This window comes from Myodes glareolus, chromosome 8 (assembly GCF_982192425.1).
Source record: "Myodes glareolus chromosome 8, mMyoGla1.1, whole genome shotgun sequence".
Lineage (NCBI taxonomy): Eukaryota > Metazoa > Chordata > Mammalia > Rodentia > Cricetidae > Myodes > Myodes glareolus.
The window spans coordinates 18728609-18752036 of record NC_142033.1 but is presented as its reverse complement, the minus strand read 5'-3'; the positions used below and the strand labels follow the sequence as shown (position 1 = coordinate 18752036).

Genomic DNA, 23428 nt, shown 5'->3' with positions numbered 1-23428 from the left:
CTCAAACTATCAGGAAAACTATTAAAATATACTATTCTTGTTTTTCAGATAAGAAAACTGAGGTTTAAAAAGATTACATCACTTGATCAAGGCCTTAAAACATGTAAATTATAGAAGCCAGAATTTGAACCAAATACTAAGTAAATTTCCCATCCTAATAACCTGTAAATAATTGTGGGCACCTAAGCCAGAACTTTGCATGAAGATGTTCTGAATGATTTGTGACATAGAGCACTACTCACCACGTGATCTGTGAGAGATCTAGGAAGAAATACCCTTCTTCTACCTCTTCTTCTTTCTCTTCCACCCCTTCCTCCTCTTCTTCTCTTCTATTATGAGAATATTTTCATACTTAGAGAGATCTGGATTGTTTCAGATAAAAACAAACATGGTGGATGCATAAACACTATTTGGCATGATGGAATACAACGTGCTTCATTTAGTGATCCTACATACTATACCTTTTAAAAACAGGCCACAGACACTCAACTTGTTATCTATACTGCAGAAAGGATTTACTTGAAAACTATACTTTATTACTCTTAAGTCATCAGTAAATCATTAAAAGTTAACGTACATTCACAAAAGTGCCTTGATATATTAACAAGTCATTCATGAAGTACTTATTGTGTTATATATATATATATATATATATATATATATATATATATATATTTAAGTTAGTCTTCAAAAGAAACTTAGGAGCAATTTAGTATTAACCCCATTTTACTCAACAGAAAAGCAGACAGTTGGATAAGTTGTAATAGTAAGTTTAAATTTCAATCTAATAACTTAAAACCTAGTGTGTTTCACCATTCTAAACGTAAGAAACCAAAAGACGTCTGCTCGCAGTAACTTAAAACCTGAATCAATGGGGTATGGTGACATGCAACTTTAACGCCAGCACTTAGGAGGCAGAGACAGGTAGATCTTGATGAGTTTGAGGCCAGCCTGGTCTGCATACTGAGTTCCAGGGATATACTGTGAGATCGTCTCAAACAAACAAACTGAGAAAATCTGAACAGAGGCAAAGAAAAGAATGTGTGTTCTCTTTGGTGTAGGGAGCAGGCTCGCATTTAAACACAAATGCACAAATTCTGGTCCCAGATTTAGAAGTCTCATTTTTGAATGACAATAGAATCCTGAATAAAAAAGAAAGAAATGCACATAAAAAAATTAAGCCATGTTATAAAACATGTTCACAGATAGCTATGATTGTTAAGAGAAAGAGAACTATACAATAAGAAATGAATGGAGTAAATGTACAAAAGTTACGGCCTGGGTCCAACATGTTTTATAAAGTTAAGTCTATCCTTGGGTTTTCTTTGGTGGGGGGAGGTTGTTGAAGAAAAAAAAGAGTTTAGGTTATTTTTCATAATGCAATCCAATCCTACTAAAAGGTCGTTCTCCCAATAGAAGTATGAATTTCCACGATCAACATCCAACATTGTAGCACGGAGAACTAATATAAAGAAAGCAAACAGTGACAATTTAATGGCAACGCCTACTAACCAATGCATCTATAAGATTTCTCTCCCTGGGTTCAGAATTCATGCATTTACGCATAAATCCTTTCCCCTCCTGAAATAGACCATATCTTCAAGGATTAGAAGGTAGTAAGTTAAATTGAGGAAGCAATCAAAACTGGAGTTTGGTACCAACTCCCAGGGCCTATGTGCTAAGACTGGATGGCACAAACACATCTCAGGGCTGTCAACACCAGGCATCACACTCCAGCTCCGCTGCCCCTAAGTGACCTACTTCTTGTGAATTCATATCAATGTAAACACACTGTTATATTTGCTACTCAACTGCTACAAAATCAGACAATCACAGCCTGACACTTGAATCTGATATACATTTGCAAATCTTACAAATATGTAGATTAAAAAATCTCTAATTTACTTAATGACTATTATTCTAACACCATCTTACTCTTTACAGCACTAAATTTCGGAAATAGGGTCTCTTAAAACTGCAGTGCTGTGTGGCTCTAGAAGACATACCGCACTTCCCATGCCTTAGAAGAACAGCACATGTACAGCCACTGGTGGACACAAGAGGAAGAAGTAGGGGACAGCTTCTGGTAGCAAATTCAGTCCTTCTCAGCTTTTAAATGCCAGCATTAAATTAAGCAAGCACACCATGAAAGACATGTTCTCTCAGGAAGACATAAAATGACTGGAGCACCTCAGACAAATCAAGAATACAAAGCTCACTCTTGTTGGTAAGACACAAAATTGGATTTATTTAGAAGTAAAGCCTTTATTATGAAAAGACAAGTTGCAGAAAAATAAACAAGCAAAGAAACTATACACACATCTCTAAGTGAATTTCTCAACTACAGTTTTTCCAAAGTTATATCATTGTAAACATCTGAGAGCTACTTGCCATTTGGGCCAGCTCCTCTAAAATCCGAAATTCACAACGAAGCTACACTGGGCTTTAAAAGAACTATACTCTAGGCTTTTATATAATACGCATTGAGTTGGTCACAGATATAACATTAGAGTTTAATTGCATATTAATCATATATCAACTAGATGTATATTATTCAACCTTTTGATGGTGGCCAGTGGTTTATGGCAGTAGCATATAGTTAATAGTCACTTTTGTTTCCAAAATATATTTGTATAAATGAAGTTTCTACACTTCAAAGCCAAATTCACAGAGACGCGCCTTCTAAATCTTACTGCTGTAAGCTTCTTTTCCTGAGCTGTTATTATAGGTAATAAGAGATTTCATTCCACAGCTCCTATAATAACACAGTATAAGTTTTGCACTCATTTTTTTTACTTTAAATTCTTGTGATGGCAAAACCATTTTTCTCAAATCTGATTGGTTGTGCCTGTCTACAAGAGTGCTTAAATGTGATCCTGCTATCAAGCTTCCTGACAAGGAGGGATCTTTTTATGTCAAGTCTTTTGGGTATTGAACATGACACCTTCTTGAAGAATTTTTGTTTTATTATTAAGAAATAAATGTGTCTTGCTCCTTGGCTTCCTCTGGCTTCAGCAGTTTGTAGTCATTTCCACCATAGACTAGTAAGAACATATTTCAAAGACAGGTTAACAAAGTTCAAGCTTACTTTTTATATAGTGCAGCTTCTCAGTGGCATTGGGTGAGTATCAAACATTATCAACATACTATATAGTGCCAAATAATGAACTGATTTATGGATGCTTGTTAACTTTCCTACTGTATTCCATGATGTTTCTAAATTACTTTTGTAGACTAAGCTTTTGATAAAAGTTTCAACTCCTTAGTTTATTTGGTGTTTGTTTCTCTTATAGGTTTTCTTCCTTTAACACTGTACCTTTGTGCACTTTCCCACAAAGAAGTTCTGCCAACAATGCACTAAAAGTATCTCAAAATACGATGCCTATCTCATTTTCTCTCTGATTTAGCTCTCATCCTAATCTAAAAGCACCGAAGATTAAGCTCGATTTTGAGGATCCTCTAATAAGGGTATGGTTGGATGAAATTATTAACAAGCCTTGGGTTGCCCTAGAGGTGATGCTTTGCTATTCATTTAATTTATTTGCTTTGTTTTCAAACTTGAGTTTCTTTTCATGAAAAAAATCCTTATTTTTTCCCAAAAGGCTTATGAAAATTTTGGTGAGAACATGTTGCTGCTTCAGTGCAGAAATCCAGCCTCTCTTCCAAAGTCTTGTCACTTGGTGAGTACCCCACTTCCTTTTCTATTATCTAGTATTTTAAACTATAAGGTTATTAAGTACTCTTGTAAAAACAAAACCTCACTTAAATATAGAGTTTTACAGTCACTGTACTTCAAAGTAACCACTGAGAATTTTTTCAAGTCAAAAAACAAGGATCAACTACTACTTAGTTATATTCTTTCAGAGGTAGAAGGGACATTAAAAGTACCAACCTAATTTTATAGATTAGGAAAAAAGGAAATAAGTGACATTGTATGCACACAAAAGAAAATGAGGCATCTCCCTGAGTGTACAAAATCCAGAGTCACTGTGACTCTCCAATAAAGATGAAATGGGTAACTAAAGGAGATGAACACACAAAGCTTCCCAAAAGCCACGATCCACAACCTCAGAGACATTTAGAAAGGAGCTCCTCTACTTCCTTGAGACTGTAACCTACACTGAACACACTCGTTTCTGCAGTTACTTTCTAAGGAAGAGACAAAAATGCATGTTTCTGTCTCTGGATGCTTATTTTTTCCTGACAAGCCCTTGAACAAATGTGCATTCATAAAGGTCAAGTCATAACAATAATAGAAATACAGAGGAAAAATAACACTGTGAAATTCTACAATTTATTTAATCAGAATGTTAATATTTATATATACATGTTGTATATATATATATGTGTGTGTGTGTATATATATGTATGAGTGTGTATGTATGTGTGTATATACATACTGAGGATACAGTATCTTAGAAAACTTCTAAGTTCTAATTTTTGAAGTACACATCCGTTGAAACCGAGAGAATGTACAATGGATGTGGTTGGATCTCACCACACCCTTCTAAACCAAATTGGAAGGGAGACACTCAGAATCATAAATACTATGGTTTTTCAGGTTATAAACTCTGTTAAGTCTCCCCTCATTCCTCTCCCTGTCCCCTTCTCCCCTTCTCCCTCTACATCCCCCCACACAACTATCTTTTTTTCTTAATCTGACTTTGGTAATGAATATATACTAGTTAACATAAAACTATGGTACAATCCCTTTATACATCTGAGCTCTCCTTGATAGACAAGTAAGGAAGCTAGTCCCTAACTGCAGAATGCCCATAAGCTAGTCCCTAGCTAACTGTAAAGAACCCAAAGCATAATCATTTTGCTGTCCCAAAATAATATTCGGTTTCATATTCTAGGTACCAAATGTAAAAATGGCAATTCTCCTGTTTCTGCTGGGTCTGCTTGGTAACTCTGCTGCCATGCCTGTGAGTGTTTCCTTTTATGCTGGATATTTTCTTTGTGATCTGTTGTTGCACCGCTCTGGGCAGCTGGCAGCTTATTTCAGCTAAGGCTCTGCATTTCTTCCTTAGTTCCAGATGCCAATGCCCCGAATGCCTGGATTTAGCAGTAAAAGTGAAGAGGTATGTATTACACTCTGTGTTGGAGGAGACGTGTGCCAGAGCCCTACCTAGAAATTCATGGAAAGGAGATTATTGGCACTTGGTTGAGAATATAACATTTCTTATGAAGAGGTAAAGGGAGGGAAAATTCAAAGTCTTGCATTCAAATCAAAGCAGAATTATTTTCCCCTATAAGTCTACTTATGTGCTTCCGTGTCCATTTAGGTTAAAATTTAGTTGTTAGCTTTGGGATTCTTTTTGTTCACTAAAAAAAAAGCCATTTGTACCTGGGAGTGTTAAAAAGTAAATACTTATAACACAATTCAAACTAGCTATCATTAGTCAAACTCCTTGCACAGTAGGAACAGGAATCTTTGCATGTTTACTTTCTTGGATTTTTATTTTGTTTTGTTTTTGAGGCAGAGTCACTCTGTTATGGAGCCCTAGCTGCCATAGAACTCACTATGTAGACCAGGAGGGCCTCTAACTCACATAGATCCACCTGCCTCTGAAAGGGCTGGCATTAGAGGTGTGTGCTACCACATCCAGCCCAACAGGTATCTTTACCATCAGTTATCTTGTTCTCAAATCCTGAATTCCAAATAAACAGAACGTTCAAAATCTTCAAAGTAAATGATGTTTATTTCTGCTATTCTATGTTGATCTTCAAAGTAAATTTTGGGGTTTTTATCTGTTACACAATATTAACTCAACATGAAGTTTGATTTCAAATTCAGAAACTCAGGGGCTGGGGATGGCTCTGTTGTGGAACACGCATGAAAACCTGAGTTTGATCCCTAGGACCCCCATAAAAAGCTGAGTTTGGTGACACTCACTTGTGATCCCAGCACTGGGGAAGGGAAGCAAAAGGATTCCTGGAGCTCACTGGCTGGCCAGTCTACCCAAGTCAGAAAGCCCCAGACAGCAATGAAGCTTTGTCTCAAAACAAATCACTGATAGCTCCTAAGGAACATTAGCTGAAAGGCAGACTTCCATACGCACACAGATGAACACATATACAAAATTGTACGTATGGCGTAGGAGAGATGACTCAGTGGTTAGAGCACTGATGTCATTCCAGAGAATAGGGATTTGATTCCCAGCACCTGCATTAATTGTCTGTAACCTATAACCCCAGGGTCAGGGAGTCACACTCTCTTCTGCCTTCTGTGGGCACCACACTCCTATGATGCACAGACATATATGCAGGCAAGCAGACTTATATATTAAATATTTAAAATTTTTGGAAAAGCTATGCAGAAGCAAAAAAATTATATACTCTAGAATTTTTAATAAATATAAGTTTTAAACTCATAGAATTCGCAAAAGAGATTGATTATTGCACCTTCAGATTCTAAACTCCTCTCTTAGGCTTTGTGAACTAATTGAATAAAAGTTTTTCATTTTGTGCAATATTAATGGATTCCTTTAATTTCAGATGATGCGATACAATCAATTCAACTTTATGAATGCCCCACATGTAAGTTTTCTTTATATTATTTCTGAGACTTCCATGTTTATACCCAGAATCTGTGCTGCTTATCTTAGTTTGCAGTGCTAATTACCATCATGTGTCTTAGCTACAAGATAACCACTACAATAAATCATTTCACTTGTTCCCTAGTGACAGATATTCTCCTTATTCATTTTATTGTGTTTTTTATAAATGGGTGTCATCGTTATGTTTCTTAGAACACTTGGTTCTGACTCATGTTTGCAGAAGCTATTTTCACAGGTCATGGCAACAAAAGCAGTATAGTAAATTAGAAGAAAGAATTCTACTTGTGTTCTCTAAAACAATATTAAAACTGTGAATTTTTTTATTTTGTTGGAGTGAACATGGGTTATTCTTGTGGTAGTGCTGGTGTATACTAATTTGTTTGTTTGTTTTGTTTTTTGAGACAGGGTTTCTCTGTGTAGCCCCAACTGTCTTGGAACTCAGCGATCTGCCTGCCTCTGCCTCCTGAGTGCTAGGATTAAAGGCGTGTACCACCATCACCTGACTTGTATGCTAAATTTCAGAACAAACTAAACCATGAGGTCAGCTGATCTTCTGACAAAACTGTGTGACTGCCCAAAATCACGAGTCACTTTGTACTTTTGTGGCATTATTACAGACTTCATCAATTTTGTCTTAATCCTTTCCATTCAGTAGTCATCTTATAAAGTCTTTACCTAAAGTAATCATAATCAAAGTTCTCCTAAACCTCTGGTTCTTACTGTTTCAATGTCTATGAGTTGGCATTTTCACCAATGTAAAAACCTGATCTGTTTCAAGGGTTTTGTGTGTTTGGTGTTTGGCTGGTTTGGGAGCATTATTTGAGTTTTATTTTTATTTTCCTTTCTCTCTCTACCTGGCTTTATATATAGCAAAGGTTTGAAAAAAAAAACATGGGTTTTGAATTTGACATAATTTTCCATAAAAATCACTATACTAAGAAAAACAGAAATTCTCAAGCTTGGAGTGGTGGTACATCCAAAAACATCTCTACACTCTGGATTTCAGAGACAGGAAGATTGCTCTTTCTGTATGGATGCGTGTACACAATGTGTGTGCACGTGTATGAAGGTCAGAGAACAACTTAGGACATCAGTTTCTGCCCTCCGCCTTTCTGGAGACAATGTCTCTCTTTCTTGTTTGTACTGCATATACCAGACTAGAAGCCCATGAGCTTCCAGGGATTCTTTTGTCTCCACCTCCCATCTTACCATAAGAACACTACGGGGTTACAGATCATACTATTGCATCCAACTTTGCATGCATGGTTTTGAGTGATCCAAACTCAGGTTTCCATGTTCGTGTGGTAAGCACTTTGCCCACGAAATCACCCTCCAGCTCATCTAGTTCTTAAACTGAAATTTCTTAAGTCTCTTTTTGATTAGTTTGACAGGCTTTCTAGAAAACTGAAGTCTCATTCAATAAGACAAAATATAATGAAGTTTTCACTAAAGCCCTTAGAATCAAATTCTATTGGATATGTTTAAGCTTCTCGACTTGGTTTTGGAAGCTTACATTTAGAAGGTGAGAAGAATCTGGACCTCAGCCTTCATTTGATGGTACTGCTTTTGCTTCTCTTTCAGATGATGCCTATGGGCCCATACGGGAACGGTATGCCAATGCCTCCACACATGCCCCCGCCATACCCTCCATACCAGATGCCCATGTGGCCTCAGCCACCCAATGGATGGAATCAACCCCCAATGCCCAATTTCCCAAGCAAGACTGATCAAACCCAGGAGACTGCCAAGCCCAACCAAACCAATCCACAAGAGCCACAACCACAAAAGCAGCCTCCAAAGGAGCCACCAAATGAAGCAGCACGGGCCAAAGAGGAAGCCCAGCCACCTCAGGTGAGACTCGACTAGAAAACTTCCACATCAGAGGCTTAAAATGCCTTTTAAAAGATTTAGAAGGCCATACCTTTCCAGCGTCCATGCTTCCTCCAAAATTCACTACACTATTATTGTGTAATTTTGACATTTATCAGAAGTTTCCTGGCAGATCAATTCCAATCTTATTTAGTTCAAAATAACATAAATATTGTTGCCCTTCATATCCTTTTAAAACACAGAATCAAACTGTGAATTGTGGAACATGCCTATGATTCTACAAATATGAAGGCTGAGGTGGGATCATGACTAGAAGGCCACCTTTGCTATGTGGTGAAAAAAATCTTTAAAAATAAAAAAAAATGTAATACGGAGTCAGAAAAGAAAGACCAAGCTCTACCCCAGCCTTCATTAGTCATACAATGTTGAGGAAGTCTCCTAGCCTTTCTAGACGTGTTTCCCCATGAATAAATCAAATGGCTTCTAAAGCATTTCCAGACCTACGTTTTGATGATATGTAATATTCTTCTGTGCTTTCTGTACTGCCAGATGAGTCAAGTGTAGCCACAATATAAGGCAAGAAGATATATACATGGTTTCTTCAGAGATCCTGCTATATCAAACTTCAAAAATCATGGCTTTGGTTCTTTATTATCACGAACAGCTATATATATATATATATATATATATATATATATATGTATATGGAATGCAGAAGTGAAAAAACGGACACTCCTCAGTCTGACTCCTAGGTTCAGTCACACGTCTGCCATTCAGGACCACTAACTTTCCTGAACCTCAGTGCAGCTTCTCAATGACAGCAACAACAGTGCATGGCCATGTGAGGCCTAAAGGAGTTCCATAATCTACTACTGCTTGAATATGGTATTTAATCATACTGATCACTACCATCAGCTACATACATACATCTATCTATATGCAGGGGGAGGAGGGATCGAGTGAGGTAGAAGGAAAGAAAGAGACAGTAGGAAAGAAAGAGATAATTAATGCAAACAAAAATATAAGCGGTCTCTTATTATCATTTTTTTTCATTTCTCATTTTCGATCTCACTACCAAGTAACTCTAACTTGTCTTTCTTTCTAGCCATTCCCACCATTTGGCAATGGGCTTTACCCCTATCAACAACCACCATGGCCAATTCCACAGGTAAGAATTTTCTATGTATTGCAAATTAAATATAATGTTAGTATGTGACACATAAGACTAATACAAGTTCATATACTGTAATATACCAGTAATAAAATCATGTTAGCAATTATTCAGAAAATTTATTTTAAAAAATTAAGTAAAAATCTTTTTATCGACCAGTTGGCAATATGAGCAGGGCCTAATCACTACTACTAATAACGTAAGTTTTTTAAAAAATAAATTCATTTTTTTATTTATTTCACACCCTGGCCACAGTTTCCCCTCCCTCCACTCCTCCAAGTGTGTCCCCCTACTTCCCCCTGTGTCCTCCCATGGATCTAAGAACATAAGTTAACAAATTAATTTTAAATGGTTGTGCTATAATCCTCTCACATAAGAGATCACAATATCTTCAATGAAATCATAATTATATATATAATATAACATATATAGCAAATCTGACACAAAACAGAGTTTAAAACTAAGAAGCAAGCCATGACTACATTATAATCTCTCCATCACATCTTTTCCCTAACAACAGATAAGTCATTATAAAGAATTTTACAAAGTAATTCTCAAAGAGTTCTTAAAGTTTAAAATTAATAACATTAAATATAAGACTTAGCTTTTTTGAACTAAAATGATAGCAAAGGCAGTGAGTAGTTCTCAACCTTCCTAACACTACGACCCTTTAATAACAGCTCCTCATGGTGTGGTGACCCCAACCATAAAATTAATTTTGTTACTACTTTATAACTGTAATTTTGCTGTTATGAGTTGTAATGTATATATCCATGTCTTCTGATGGTCTTAGGTGACCCCTGTAAAAGGGTCATTTGACACGCCCCCCAGGGGTCATGACCCACAGGTTGAGAACTGCTGTTAGAAACAGCTCAGCAGCAAGAAGCACTTGACTGGTCATTTGATTAGGAAACAGGTTTTTCTTGTTTTCTTCTCTGACCAAGAAGTTTTGGAATGAAGAACAACTCACTCCTTACTTTGTTTTTTTCCTTAAAGGGTGGCTTTTTTTTAAAATTGGCCACTTAAATAGGGAAACATAGGCAATTCCAGATAAATAGTTTAAAAACAACATAATTTTCATATTAAAATGACTATTAATCTCACCTACATCAACCTCTTGAAGAGAAACAAAATATATTTTCATTTTTATTTTCTTTTTTTTAAGTTTTTCAAAAATAACTTTCATTATTTGGCATCTCTGGATAATCCCCTTAGAATGCAGTACGTCAAATATTTTCAGAACGTTACTTTGTAGCTATCTCTGAGCTTTCTTTCTCTAACTTAATGTACTCTTTTTAACTTTTGATATTAGTATACACAACGGCAGTCTCACTTCAGTACTTTCTGTGTTTGTGTAGGTGTGCACGTGGGGGGATGCATATGTCTGCGTATGTACATGGAGGGCAGAGCCAAATCTTACTGTCTTCCTCGACCACTCTCTACCTTATTTTAGAGGTAGAGTCTTACAGAATTTGGAATTCATGTCTTTGGTTAGACTGGCTGGCAAGCAACCAGTTCCAGGGATCTACGCCTCTCTGCCTCCCCAACCCGAGAATTACAGATGCACACCACCACACCCATCTTTTTCGGGGGGGGGGGGGGGGGGCTACGAATCTGAACTTGGATCTGTAGGCTTGCATGGAAAGCATTTTACCAAATGAGCCATCTCTTCGGACCCCTTATAATGGCACTTCCACACATACATGTTCTTGTCTCTTTTCTTATTTCTTCCCCTCACCACTTTCTCTCCTTGGCTCCTCTCTCAATGGTCCCCTTCCTTTCCTTCCTTGCTCCCAAGAGTTCCCACTTTTGCTTTCATAACAGGCACTTTTCACTACTCTCTTTTCCTCCCTCCCTCTCACTTCCGGTAAGATCCTTCATCCGCTCTCATGGTCCTTTACTTTACTGAGCTGCACAAACACACATAAGCATACTACACACAAACAACCCAGAGTCCACAATTAACAGAAAACGTGGCATTTTTCTTTTTAAATCTGACTTACTTTGTTTAACATAATGATCTCCAGTTACATACATTTCCTGAAAATGTCAGTATTTCACTTTTCTTTATGACTGACTGAAATTCCTTGTAAATGTGCATTTTCTTTACCCATTCATCTGTTAATGGCTATTTAGGCAGGTTCCCTTGTTAGTCGTTGTGAATAATGCAGCCTACAAACACAGATGTTCAAGCATCACTGTGGTATGGCATCACTGACCTAAGAGACCTTAACGTGGAAGTCCAGAAATGGTACAGATCGGTCAAACAGACAGTTCTATTTTTAGTCTAGTGAGTGACTTCACAACAACGTCCACAGTGACTGAGTCACTGCACCACCACTGCACTTTCCAGGATTCCTCCACCACGTGTCCACGACAGCGTTTCTTAGTATTTGTTTGTTGGAAATATGACCATTCAGACTGTGTTGAGAAAGAATCTAAAATTAGTTTTAATTTGTAATTCTCTGATAGTTAAAAGTGTTCAATACTTTCTCAAATGTTTATTGGTCATTTGTATTTCTTCTTTTGATAACTGCCTCTCCACTTGGCCTTTCACTATTTCTTTTAGGGTTCAGTTTTAGCAGTTCTCTCTATAGTCTAGATATTTATCCCTTAAGTACAGTTGGCAATGATCCCTTCCCATACTGTAGACTGTCTCTTCACCCTGGCGATTGTATCCTTTGTAGAAACTCATTAATGTTTTGTAATCCTCCTATTTTTTCAATTCTTGGGATTTTTTATTGTGCTAATGAAGTCTATGAGAAAGTCCTTACCTAGGCCTACATCTTCAAGTGTTTTATCTGTGTTTTCCTTTATTAGCTTCAAAGATAGAGGTCTTCTATTTAAGCTCTTGACTCATTTTCAGTTGGTTTTGGTGTAAGGTGAGAGATATGGATTTAGTTTAAATCTTTTATAGGTGAATATTCAGCTTTACCAACACCATTTGTTCAAATGCTGACTTTGTCCAATGTGTGTTTTTGACACCTTTGTGGAAAATTAAGTGTTTGTAGCTGTGTGAGTTTATTTCTGGGTTTGGTTTTCTATTCCACTGGTGTACATGTCTGCTTTTGTTCAAATGCCATACTAGCTTTGTTAGTATAGCTCTGTACTATACAAAGACATATCAGGTATCACAATTATCACCAGAATTTCTCTTTTTGTTTAGAATTCTTCTAGCTATTTCAGTCCTTTGTGATTTCACAAAATTTTAGAATTGTTTTCTATTTCTGCAAAAGATATAATTGAAATTAATGGAGATTGAACTGGATATATAGATCACTGTAACATGAGGGCCGGCTTGTTGGGGTTTCTATCCCGCCCGGTACCCCACAACCGGCATGCCCCAAAGAAAATCAATTACACAGAGAACTCTATAAGTTATAAACTGATTGGCCCATTAGGTCAGGCTACTTATTAGCTCTTACAACTTATGTTACCCCATTATTCTGATCTATGTTATCCATAATGGCTCCGTACCTTTCTCAGCTGGGCAAGTTACATGCTGCCTCTTCAGTGGTCTGTGCAGGAGTGGCGGAGGGACCTTCCTCCTCATTAGCTTTATTCTATTCTCATTGCCCCGCCTCTACTTCCTCTCTGGTTGACCCGCCTATACTGCCTGCCTGGCCAATCAGCGTTTTATTAAAATATGATTGACAGAATACAGACAATTCTCCCGCATCAGATTACTTTTAATAATATGAATATTTTTAAAATCTTGAGTTTGATAATTCACATACATGGGAAGCCTTTACTTTTCATATGTGAGCCTTCAAATTTAGTTAAGAAAATTAACTTTAAATGTAAACAAAGCATACTAAATATCACTATTTAATCTCATATTGTTATGTGTTCTAATATGGATAACTGGATTCCACTATCACTCAAATGTTAATCTCTCTCTCTCTTTCTGAGATTGTGGGGTAAGGTGATTGATGGCTAAGGCACGTGGGTATTTTAAGTAGGGTAGTTTTAGTAAGATAACCTAGGATCTTGTTAAAGTCTTATAAAAAGAGTATTCTCTAATAGATCGTAAGTATCAATAGGTAATAGTGAGTCTAATGTCTCACGAGCACAACACTCACAGTATTAAACACCATTAGTAATGAACCAGTCTAACACAACTCCAGTCTTACAAAGGCTGAGAAGAGAGCTCAAGGGGTAAAGTGCTTGCTATTTAAGCATGAAGATTTGAGTTCAGATCCCCAGCACCCTCATTGGAAAAAAGTGGTATGCATATCTATTAACCCCAGTCAATAGGTCAATTCCCCCAGTCATGGGAAGAGGAGGCAGGAGACTCCCAGGGCTTGCTGACTCAGCTACTCCAGCCAACCAGCAAGCTCCAAGTTCAATGAGAGATCCTATCTCAAAAAATAAGGTAAAGGAGGAAAAATAAAGATATCTAACATTAACCTCTGGCCTCCACATACATGTACACATGCACATGTGCAAACAAACACATGTTCGTACACACACACACACACACATACATATATATATATATATATATATATATATATATATATATATATAGCCAAGCTTAGTAGAGCACATCTATAATCCCAGTACTCAGAAGGCTGAGGCAGGAAGACTGCCATGAACTCAAGGTCAACCCAGCTACATAGTGCATATATAAAAAGCAATGTATGTGCTATAAAACAAGAGCCTGTCTTAAAAATTTTTTTTAAAAAAAGGAAAAGAAGAAAGGAAATCAAAGTGATTTCACCTATGTTCATTGTGCTTTTCATCTTTCAGAGGGGACCACCACCAGCTTTTGGACGCCCAAAATTCAGCAATGAAGAAGGAGTAAGTAGGAGTGACGCTATTACCCCAGTTAGGATTTACAATCTATCAGCTGCTATCATTTAATCTGATGTTACAAGAACTTAAAAATCTATCATGAAAAACTTCTCTAACTCAAATTCCTAAAAAAAAATTTAAGTGGAATAAAATCAAGCCAATAATCTAAATAAGCTTGATACATCATTGGACATAGCAGTGCATTCCTATTGTCTCAGCACAGGAGACAGATACACAGCCTTGCTTCTAAACCCAGCACCATGTCCATGGGACATTACTTCCTCTACATGTATTGAAAGTTTGCTCGTATAATGGCTGTGAAAACTATTGGCCTCTTTGCAAAGTTGATAGCAAACTCTAGACAGTAGCACACACAGAAAGAAATTAAGATCACCTTAGAATATTCCCTTCACAGGAAACTGCATTATCACCTAAATATCTCATTGTACAAATACTAAAATCCAGAGAAGATAAATTACTATTCAATTTTTCCTCTTCAGTTACAGGATAAACTGGACTAAACCTAAGTCTTATATCTTTTTTAGTATACTCCAAGAAAGTAATCAAATATACCCAACCAATTCTTAGTATGTCATCAAGACTATGTCATCAAATAAACTTCTTTAGAGGTTATTAGTCGACCCCTGGACTTCCCTTACTCTTCTCCCCTAAATATGTGATATGCATTCAGTAAAAGTAGAAATCAATACTTTTTCTGGAAAACGGAACAAGGTGTTATTAAAATAATGATAATGAAATTATTATTTCAATGATAGCACAGAATGCTTTTTTTAACTCACTATAAAATACCCAGATGGGAGTGATGCAGATCATTGTATACATCTTTACCTAGAAACTAGAACTTCAGAGCTTCATATACAACATTAGCAAGTAAAACAGTAATACAAGCATTAACACAGGCACTAAATCTGTATTCTACCTTTTGGGTACACTGTTCAACTTCCTGTGTGTTACTAGAAATATTTTCTCACCTCTATTTCATCATCTCTATCCAAAATGAGAATAAAACTTTTTCCTCTCTATCCTATTTGTTTTCAAAAAAAAAACTAGGGCTGGGAATATAGTTCGGTACTAGAATACTTAATTAACATGCCTAAGGTCTTTGATTTAATCACCAGTACAAGGGGGAAACTAAAGAACCTCAATGATACACAAATGACTTTAAAAAATCATACAGGTTATTCGCTTAACAGAAAATTATTAAGCATTCCCCACTGTTCTAGAAACTAGAATATCAAAAACAGTATTTTTACTCAAAAACTTTACATAGCAAAATCAAGTGGGAGAACTCCAGAAAAATAAACAACTAAAATTCACTGTAAAGATGATTACAGCAGAAGGCTGCATTGCTGCAGACATGCAACAGCAAATCCTAAACCTAGTTCTGCTAAGGGAAGTCAGGGCACAATTGTGGCACTCCAGTTGAGTCTTAAAGGATAAGTCAAGTATGCAGGGGAGGATAAGTGCATAGGAGAGACTAGGTTAGATAGGAAGAAGCCATGTGCAAGGACTCAGAGAAATAACAGTAGATATAATTTGCAACCACATCAAGTTTAAGGAAAAGATAATAAGGTTAAATGTCATGGTCATAGCTCAGATGATTGTAAAAATTTTAACATTTTTATTATAATATGCAACATTTATTAGACGCAAAATTCCAGATATGAAGACATATAATATATATTATATATATATAATCATTATATATATAATCATTTGACTTTCATGACAAATTGTGTAGTTTCTACTATTCTATTATTATCTCTATATTACAAACGGACAAGGAGAACTTAGTCAATAGTCACAGCACAAAAAGGGGGAAAAAGAGACTATGACCCACATCTGTCTGTCAATAAGACATACTGCTTTCCTTGTTATGCTAAAGGATTTAGAGTTTATTCTTTAAGGTAAAGGCAACTTTAAACACATATTTAAAAAGGAAAATGTTGTAATTCTCCGAAACCCATCCCTAGTTTCTCCTACTCCAGAGGGGTGAGTAAGATGAAGCACACGGTAGCCAGGAAGAAAGCTATAATATTTGGGGAGTAACGGGCACAAAGGGAGACAGGACAAGGATGAATGTTTAGAGACAATGCTTGGACTTGGTAATTACTGTCTGGGGAAATAAAAGAGAAAGAAGAATCTGGGAGAACTGGGTTGGGCATAGAAAACATTCCTTAGATGTGCAATACTGGAGAATGACCTCAGCGGGGAGATGAACTAGTTATGGGTGCATTCATTTGGAAGAGTCTGGAGCCTTAAACAACTGTGAGACAGGCTTTTCCTTTGTGAGGTAAAAGCATGTATCCATATTCAAAGTTCTAGCATGTAACTGATTCCTCAACAACATAGATGTATAAAACGAGATTATGAACATGAGGATGGGAAGGATGGAATCAAAAAGGAAAACTGCCAATCATGATGTCCCACCTGGAATCCTAGCACTCTGAAGGCCAAAGCAGGGGGATGATCACAAGTTTAGGGCTAGATTGATCTACATAGCAAGTTACAGGCCAGCCAGGGTTATATGATAAGCTTCTGCCTCAAAAACAAATAGCTAGATACAATTTTAAGAATTATAAACGTTAACCTGGACATGATGGCTCATGTCTGTAACAGCACTCAGGAGGTTCAATTTCTAAAACTCAAGGCCTGAATGAAGAGTAAGACAGTGAGATCCTAGGTCAAAAATGGATTTTAATCCTAATGTTCAAGATCTGGGTTTAACAGCTAGAGAGAATATTCAGCACCCAGAGAATAGAATGGAGGCTTCAAACTTCTAGAAAGAAAGTGTAGGTTATAGTGTTACGAGAAGTCGGCATGGGAGGCTTCCCTGTTGCCCTAAGCAATTCCAAGCAACACCACAGAAGGAAACAAAGAATAATTCTCCTGCTTCTTTCTTACAGAACCCTTACTATGCATTTTATGGGTATCACGGCTTTGGGGGTCGTCCTTATTATTCAGAAGAGATGTTTGAAGATTATGAAAAACCCAAAGAAAAAGATCCTCCTAAACCAGAGGACCCACCCCCAGACGATCCGCCCCCAGAGGCCTCCACTAACTCAACTATGCCAGAGGCTAACTCCACTCAGTCAATTCCTGGAGGGACTCAAGGCGGAAATGACACTAGCCCAACAGGGAACATGGGACCTGGCCCGAATGCTGGGAACAACCCTACAGTTCAAAATGGCGTCTTCCCTCTCCCTAAAGTAAATGTTTCAGGCCAAGGAGCATCGAGAAACCAGATTCCGTGGAGACCAAGTCAGCCAAACATTTATGAGAATTATCCTTATCCGAATGTGCGAAATTATCCTTCAGGAAGACAATGGCAAACCACTGGTCCCATGGAGCCCAGAAAGAACGGACCTGGGTATCAAAACCCACCAGTACAAAGGGGTCCTCAGTGGAATTCCTTTGCTTGGGAAGGTAAACAAACTACTCCTCCAGGAAATCCAACTTACCGCAAACCTTCCCCTCCTACTTCAAGAGTCAATTATCCCAACTCTGCAGGAAATCCAGTAAATTTTGGAAGAAAATCGCCCAGGCCAAATAAACCCTTTCTGGGAACCAATCCGGCCCCAAATAAACCCTTCATGGGAACCAATCCGGCCTTAAATAAGCCCTTCATGGGAACCAATCCAGCCTCAAATAAACCCTTTCTGGGAACCAATCCGGCCCCAAATAAATCCTTCGTCGGAACCAATCAGGCCTTAAATAAACCCTTCATGGGAACTAATGCAGCTTCAAATAAACCCTTCATGGAAACCAATCCAGCCTTAAATAAACCTTTCATGGGAACCAATCCAGCCTCAAATAAACCCTTTCTGGGAACCAATCCGGTCCCAAATAAATCCTTCGTCGGAACCAATCAGGCCTTAAATAAACCCTTCATGGGAACTAATGCAGCTTCAAATAAACCCTTCATGGAAACCAATCCGGCCCTAAATAAACCATCTATAGGAACCAATGCTGCCTCAAATAAACCTTTTGTGAGAACAAACGTGGCCTCAAATAAACCATTTGTGAGAAACAATGCTGCCTCAAATAAACCATTTGTGGGAGCCAATGCTGCCTCAAATAAACACCCTGTGGGAACCAATGTGGCCTCAGTGGGTCCTAAACAGGTTACTGACAGTTACAATGTGAAAACCCAAAATCCAAAGGAAAAGTCACCAGGTCAAAAAGAAAGAACAGTCAGCCCTACAAAAGATACAGCTAACCCCTGGAGAAGCTCTCAACACTATGGAATTAACAAACCAAATTATAATTTGCCTCGCCCTGAGGGTAGCAGGATAGGCCCAAATTTTAATTCTTTTGATCAACAAGAAAACTCCTACTTCCCAAGAGAAGATTCCAGAAGAGTGCCAAGTCCCAAAAGACAAATCCAAAACCAGAATCTGCCCAAAGGAATAGCTTTAGAGCCAAGAAGGACCCCATTTGAATCAGAAACTAAGAAACCAGAATTAAAGCAGAGTACACATCAACAACCTACATATCCTAAGGAAACCCCTTCTACAAGAGAACGTTTTCCTGTTGAGAGAAAAATCTGGAATCGGCAAGAAATCATTCCACCCTTAAAGGAAGATCATGGGAGGCAGAAAGAAATTTTACCTTATCCTTCCTATGGCTCCAGAGGAAATGTATTCTACCATGACTATAACAATCCTTATCATCCTAATGAAAACTCACCATACGTTAGAAGCAATACATGGAATGAGAGGGTTAGCTCTCCCAGTGCCCTGGGGCAACCAGAACATCCACAGTACCCCATGAATTCTCTAGACCAGAAGGAGACAGAGCAGTATAATGAAGAGGATCCAATTGACCCAAACGAAGATGAACTTTTTCCAGGACAAAGTAAATGGGGTGATGATGAGCTCTTCAAGGGAAGACCAACAGTTGGGCAGTACGAAGGTGATAAATATGCCTCAGCCCTACCAAAGGAATACCTTCCCTACTCCCTAGGGAATCCAACCAAGGAACTTTTTCCTTACAGTGAATTCTATCCTTGGAACCCACAAGAAAATTTCCCTATATATAATCCAGGTCCTACTATAGCACCACCTGTGGACCCCAGAAATTATTATATTGATAATGCCATAGGACAAGAAGAAAGCACACTCTTTCCATCATGGACCTCCTGGGACCACGGAAATCAAGCAAAGAAGCAGAAAGAAAATAAGCCGTATTTCAACGGAAATGGCTGGGGTCAGTCAACGAATCTACACAAATCTAATATACCAAACCAAGAGAGGAACCATCCTTATTCCACAAACTCCCCTGCTAGACTTCCAAAGGATCCAGCATGGCTTGAAGGTGAGAATTTGAACTATGATTTACAAATTAGTAGCTTAAGTCCACCAGAGAGAGAACAGTTAGCTTTCCCAGATTTCGTTCATCAAAGTTACCCATTAGGTCAAAATGAAGCACACATATTTCATCAAAGTCAGAGAGGTTCCTGCTGTATCAGTGGCTCCACGGGACACAAAGACAATGTGCTGGCTCTACAAGATTACACTTCATCCTATGGTCTTGCACCAAGGGACAACAAGGAAACCAGTCCTGTGTATACAGAAAGTAGTTATACCAAGTATGCAAGATCTTATGTCTCCCCAACAAGCATCTTACCTAGTCAAAGAAACATCTCAGAGAATAAACTAACTGCAGAGAGTCCAAACCCAAGTCCTTTCGGAGATGGTGCGCCTGCTCTGAGGGGGAACACACTATATGCTGGAAAGAACCAACTGGAGACAGGAAGTAAGGCCTTTCCTGAAGCCAGCTCTACTCAGCCAAAAGACACACCCTGTCTTAAAAGTGACCTTGGAGGAGATCGGAGAGATGTTCTGAAACAATTTTTTGAAGGCAGCCAGCTCAGTGAAAGAACTGCTGAACTTACCCCTGAACAGCTCGTTATCAGTATCCCTGACAAAGGCTCTGGCCCAGACAGCAAACAAAGTGAAGTCCAAGGGAGTGAGGGCGAGATGCAGCAGCAAAGACCACCGACCATCGTTAAGTTACCGTGCTTTAGCTCCAAATTAGCAAAGCTTCACTCTTCAAGCACTGAACCTCCAACCAATAATGGAAAACAAAGTCTTAGTGGTGCTCTCTCAGTACCTACTGAAAATCCTAACACATCAATCGGGTTAGCTACGAGGGAACAACTTAAAAGTATAAATGTAGATCAAGCGAATGCAGATGAACACACTACATTTGAAGTCTTTCAAGGAACCAGTCAAGAGGACCAAGGACACGGCTGCTTACTGCTTCAGGCTTAGGGATCACTTCCACCAAGCATTCTTGGGGCATGAAAACAACTAGCAATCCTATGTCAATGATTCTTTAACTTTGTTTTCTAAGACTTGATTATCTGGCCTTCTTGATGATCCCTGATCTTTTACCCTCCCCACAGTAGACATAGGGCCCAGGTAGAATTAGTGAGAGTGGGTCTTTGGAGCTGGCTGGATCCAGCACTGCAACAAATTAGTGCACACTTAAGAAAAAGAATGAAGGCCATGACCATTCCTTCCTTGGAACTTGGAAGCTATTTGTCTGATTGTCTGAGTTAATTTCCTCTTTCTAGGTAATGTATCATCCCTCTTCTCTCAAATTCCTTACAATGTTGTCTGCTTCTGCACATCTAGCAGACTGTAGAGTCTTCCATTTCATATAGAGGCCTGCACATCAGTGTAGTCCTGATGCACTGTATACTTGCCCCTCCGTGTTGTTTTCGTCCACTCTCTCTCCTAGTTAATATTACCTTTGGCATTTTTTCTACTGCTCTTTAACTCATCTGCCTCCTCTTTTCTCCTTCAATCTTCTCTTTCTCCTTCCTTCTCTACAGAGCTCTCACTGTTTCCTCACCATTCTGCCCTCATCACTTTCCACACACTGAGGTAGCTATGCTTGACCATCGTCAGTCTGTCTGTCCTGTCTCCTAGTGTGTAACTTTGATCTTTTACCAATTAATCTTTCCTGTTTGACTCTTTTTCTCCTTAAGTTCCTCATTTCTCCTGATATCTATGCCATCTGCATGCTTTCAGACTTATACATCACCTTCATTCTCTTTGGACCTGCTCTGTAAGCTCTACTCTCCAGTTTCTTTCTCAGTTAAACCATCACTGTAGATAACATACCTGAAGGAGCTACTTTCATTGTTAATTTTCTCCTGGTCTCTCAATGTAGACAGCCTGGTTAAAAGAGCCTATTCTAGAAGAACAGAAAACGGGCTAGTCACCAGATCATAGGGCTTAGGAAAGTGGAAAATGAAGAGGAGAAGAAATTGTCACTTGGGGACTGGGTGTCCAGGAAAAAAGAGACTAAGGATCGTTATACCCTGTCACCAATTCACAGCCTCCGGGAACTGAAGAGGCCATCTGGGGAAAGACCAGCTTATGCAGATAAAATATGCAATGTTTAGCTTTCTTTACTAGTTCAGTATAAATTATTACACCACTACATATTATGACCATCATGCTTATGCTTCATGTCTATAGATTATTCACAGACACAACTTCCAGGTATCATAACTAAATAGTGTAAATTATTTTGTAAAGTAGATGTTTCTATATTGTCTTGCTTAGAATATATTTGGGTTTTATTGATATCATTTTTACTGTTATTAAAGGCATTTTGGCCTGTTATCTGAATATTGCCTGTTTTGAGTCTGGGGGTAAAAAATCTCTAAATTACCTACAAAGTTATTTTCTATTCCCAAGGCATTTCTTAAAGAACTTTTCTTGTGACAGATTTTGTATGCCCTCTGAAATCTGTTGAAATTCTCCTGAGAGAGGGAATAAGCCCTTGAATCTAGTAAAATGTCTTACTAATAGGAGATTCCCAATAAACATTTACTGGTTGGCTGGCTTCTGAATGCCTTTAAACATTCCCACTCCCACCGGCTCTTCCTGCGGGAGATGAGTGAGGACACTTAATAAAGCATCATGTCTTCTAGCCTTGTGCTCAGCAGTACTCGCATTGGACAGCTGCAGACTGTGCTACCCTTTGTCAGCTTAAGTTCCTCCCTAACCCACCAGCCTTATACTTTAACCATAGATTAAAAACCAAAAGCCTCTTATTTTCCTCCGAACTTCAATGTGAATACTTTCACTACCAAATGTATTTCAACATAATGAATGGGTGGCACAGTTGTTTTGGCAAATATCGTCATGCTAAGAGTAATGAGCCTAGAGGACGGGGGTAGAAGTATTTACTAAACCAGAACTGATAGAAAAGTTTTAATAAAGAACAGACACTGTGGAAGGAAACACAGTGGGCAAGGTCTCATAGGCAGAGTCCCACCCGTGAAAGGGAGTGATGAGAGTTGAGAGAAGTCACCTGAGCTGCCCCCCGAGCCATTCCTGTCAGGTCACCTCTGAACAGAGTGGAGATGCAGCTCACTGTGATCTTGGGGTAGTCAATTTAATATAATATCATTTTCCCCCTTAGGGTGAGGTGCCAGGGACCACTAGGAATATATAGGGCTAATATGAGGTGCTATAAGTCACTGGGCCTCATTCTAAGCAATGATAACCTGAGTGCTACAGAGTGATGTAAGTTTGCTCTTTGAGGGCTTTACTTTTGGCCTTTCTGTGGGTTTTTTATTTAATTTTTTATTGATTTGTGGTAGTGATAGTGACTTTAATTTTTCCCCTTTGGTTTTGGTCTTTTGGTCTCTATAAATATGTCGACACATCTATATCTGTGAGATATTGCTACTGCCATCTGTAATGCAAGTGTAAAGAGCACAGTGTGACCAAAAGCAAATCTGTTCAGCTTGAGAATAAAATAAAAAGGATGAAGATGTCCCTGTAGATGATACACTTCTTCCTGTGAGCACAGGGAGGCTTCTACAATCCTGCCTAGTAGGTATGTGTTCCTTGCATTAAATGTATTGCTCACTCTGTGTCCTGCTTAAGTTGTCCATAAAACTTCTGAGGTCTTTTCTAGCACATACTAAAGGTTCTGATAACACACCCCTTACCTCTAGCATCTCCACCTGCTACTGTTGCCCACTTTTATACTGTATGTCATATCTAACAGTCATCTC

General features: G+C 38.3%; 1 protein-coding gene across 3 annotated transcripts; it reads left to right on the top strand.

The window, feature by feature from the left end:
* Positions 1-2981: 2981 nt before the first annotated feature.
* On the top strand, positions 2982-20657 carry Enam (enamelin). Of its 3 annotated transcripts, XM_085691675.2 has the most exons (10): positions 2982-3121; positions 3408-3468; positions 3603-3680; positions 4860-4928; positions 5040-5084; positions 6502-6543; positions 8145-8414; positions 9499-9561; positions 14317-14367; positions 17289-20657. In XM_085691675.2, exons 1-10 carry the CDS (start codon positions 2982-2984, stop codon positions 20655-20657), a joined length of 4188 nt encoding a protein of 1395 aa, XP_085547801.2. The 3 variants fall into 3 exon arrangements, with proteins under 3 accessions (XP_085547801.2, XP_087764856.1, XP_087764855.1); XM_087908730.1 differs by lacking the exons at positions 2982-3121; positions 3408-3468 and having other exon boundaries at positions 3627-3680; positions 17289-17928; positions 18457-20657; XM_087908729.1 differs by lacking the exons at positions 2982-3121; positions 3408-3468 and having other exon boundaries at positions 3627-3680; positions 5034-5084; positions 17289-18221; positions 18255-20657.
* Positions 20658-23428: the final 2771 nt, after the last annotated feature.

What these genes read in the sequence shown, in the direction of transcription:
- Enam (XM_085691675.2), top strand. Translation starts at nt 2,982, where the DNA reads ATGTGTCTTGCTCCTTGGCTTCCTCTGGCTTCAGCAGTTTGTAGTCAT. An exon ending in GTAACTCTGCTGCCATGCCT is followed by an intron (nt 4,929 to 5,039) that starts GTGAGTGTTTCC and finishes CCTTAGTTCCAG; the next exon opens with ATGCCAATGCCCCGAATGCC. An exon ending in AGGAAGCCCAGCCACCTCAG is followed by an intron (nt 8,415 to 9,498) that starts GTGAGACTCGAC and finishes CTTTCTTTCTAG; the next exon opens with CCATTCCCACCATTTGGCAA.